Source organism: Cajanus cajan, chromosome 5, assembly GCF_000230855.2.
Source record: "Cajanus cajan strain Asha chromosome 5, NIPB_CcT2T_4, whole genome shotgun sequence".
NCBI classification, from domain to species: Eukaryota; Viridiplantae; Streptophyta; class Magnoliopsida; order Fabales; family Fabaceae; genus Cajanus; species Cajanus cajan.
The window spans coordinates 63533421-63535543 of NC_138521.1; the positions used below are offsets into that span (position 1 = coordinate 63533421).

The 2123-nt window shown below is 43.3% G+C and overlaps 1 protein-coding gene across 1 annotated transcript; it reads right to left on the reverse strand.

Annotated features, from left to right (window-relative positions):
• Positions 1-268: 268 nt before the first annotated feature.
• Positions 269-1871, reverse strand: LOC109808149 (uncharacterized). The gene has a single exon (XM_029273446.2). It carries the CDS (start codon positions 1727-1729, stop codon positions 1148-1150), a length of 582 nt encoding a protein of 193 aa, XP_029129279.1. The 5' UTR covers positions 1730-1871; the 3' UTR covers positions 269-1147.
• Between the last annotated feature and the right edge of the window lie 252 nt (positions 1872-2123).

Sequence of the window (2123 nt, forward strand, 5' to 3'; positions counted from 1 at the left end):
TTTATTATTTCATAAATTATTCAATCAACAAAAAAAAAATACATTTGTTAAAAAAGTAAATTATTTTAATAAATTTATATTAAAAAAATGATCCATTTATGAATTTTCATTTGTGATCTGTGTAATTTTTAAGCGGCTTTGAGAGGAGTAATATTTTGAGATTATTTTCCTTTACCATAGGAATATTTCAGTTATTTAGCCAATAATGTTTTTCTTGTTTTGAGGGTCAAGTCATTTTCTATGCTCCATTCTCTTGCCGGACGTCATATTCCACAAATATATTCACGCTACTGCCATTCATGATTTCATCCACTCTCTCATACAATGGGATACAGCTTCCCAGTCTCTATCTTCATAACCATTAACCAGTGACTCCATCAGCAATAATGCTGAATCATTACATGCTTATCTTCATCATAAACATTATGTGTTTTACACTCTACTCTCACTACAACTTTATCCTGTTCCTGGACCCAATCCCCTTCGCCCTTTCGTCTTGCCTCCCCCACTCGCCACCAAAAACAGATTCCCTGCAAAAACAAACACTATAATCAATTATTTAATATCAAACCACCAAGCATCACAACAATATGTATGGATTACGTATCTCACCAAGCCAACACATACAAAACAATATAACAGTTAAAAATACGGACAAATACAAAATACACACACCAAATACAAGGCATACACCACGAACAGATGCCACGGAAAAGCTTATGACAAACGTTAGGTCACCATGAGGAGGCTAAAAACGAAAAAAGAGAGAAAAAAAAACAGACAAGTTGCAGTGAACTACGAAGAGGAATGATTTGTTACATGAACCAAAATTTTGACTGGCTTTTGTTTTGTATTTTAAGTGAGGATTAGTTGTTTATTTTAAAACTCTAATCAAAATTGTTTTTCTTTAAAATTAGGTCCAGAAGCTCCAAGAATGGCCATCAATGGCTGCAACTGATTAATATTAGTTCTATATTATATACACAGGCACACACACAGACGAAGCACATAATCAATTTTCACTTGAATTTCGTAATCGTCCGCGCATCCGTTAGATCTCAAGCCAGTTCGGCGGATCCGGCGCCGCCGCTGTAGCCACCGTCGGCGGTGGTCAGAAACGAAGAAAGTAACCAAAGCGCGGTTCAATTCACAGGTCCTCCGCCTTGGACATAACGGAGAGCCTGCTAGGCCTCGGGTGAAAGTCGCCACGCCTTCTCTGCTGGTGCGAGGAAGGTCGAATCAACGCTGCGAGCGCTCGCTTCACGAGATCCCCCTCCACGCCGCGAATTCTCACGAGCGAGTTCGTCATCGCAGATCTGCGCGCGTTCAGACGGTTCGGCGAGTACGGCGCCGCGGCGGCGGCGTGGTTGCTCTTCTTGTGGAGGCTGCAGCGGAAGGAGCCAGGGTGCGTCGTAGGCGAGCACATGCAGGTGCGCTTCTGCTGGTGCGGCTTGCCCTGTCTGGACGCGGCGGTTCCCGGCGCCACCGCGATGGAGCGGTTCGGGGAGACGGAACGTTCGAGGGAGAAGCGGACGGAGGGAGCGGAGAGGTTGACACGCGTCGGAGAGGAGGCGCGGTGAAAGAAGGTGGTGGAGCGAGAGAAACTGGATGTGGAAGAGGCGAAAGCTGAGGAAGAAGACGATTGAGAGTGAGAGTTGCAGAATCTAGAAGAAGAAGAAGATAGGGATCCGATTAGTGCAGTTCTTGATTTTCTAGAAGCTGCCGCCATTTTTTCTCTTTGGAGAAAAATATCAATGGAAGGAAGAGAAGGAAAGTGAAAGAAGAGAAGGGATTCTTTTTTTCTTTTTTCTTTTTCTCCCTAAAGGCCGGGTTCGGCTCTCGGTTTTGGCAAACCTAGCTTTACTCAAGCTATGTATATATAGAAGTTTAAAGATGGGCGATATTTTCTGGTTGGGGTATTTACTTGGTGGAATTGTATTTGCACCCCAACCCCTTTGTTTGCGTGTTTTTTGTACTTATGGAAAAGGCAAGTAATTAGCGAAAAGTAAAGGGGGGAAAAGAAAAAGAAATAGATGTGGGGAGTGGGGAGGGATGAAAAAGCAAAAGTGAAAGGTTGATGGGATTGGGTTAGTTAAGCCTCTGAATTGCGATCCAACGGCTTT

Bases quoted from the DNA above. Each gene is read 5' to 3' on its own strand.
- LOC109808149 (XM_029273446.2), bottom strand. From the start codon at position 1,729: ATGGCGGCAGCTTCTAGAAAATCAAGAACTGCACTAATCGGATCCCTA.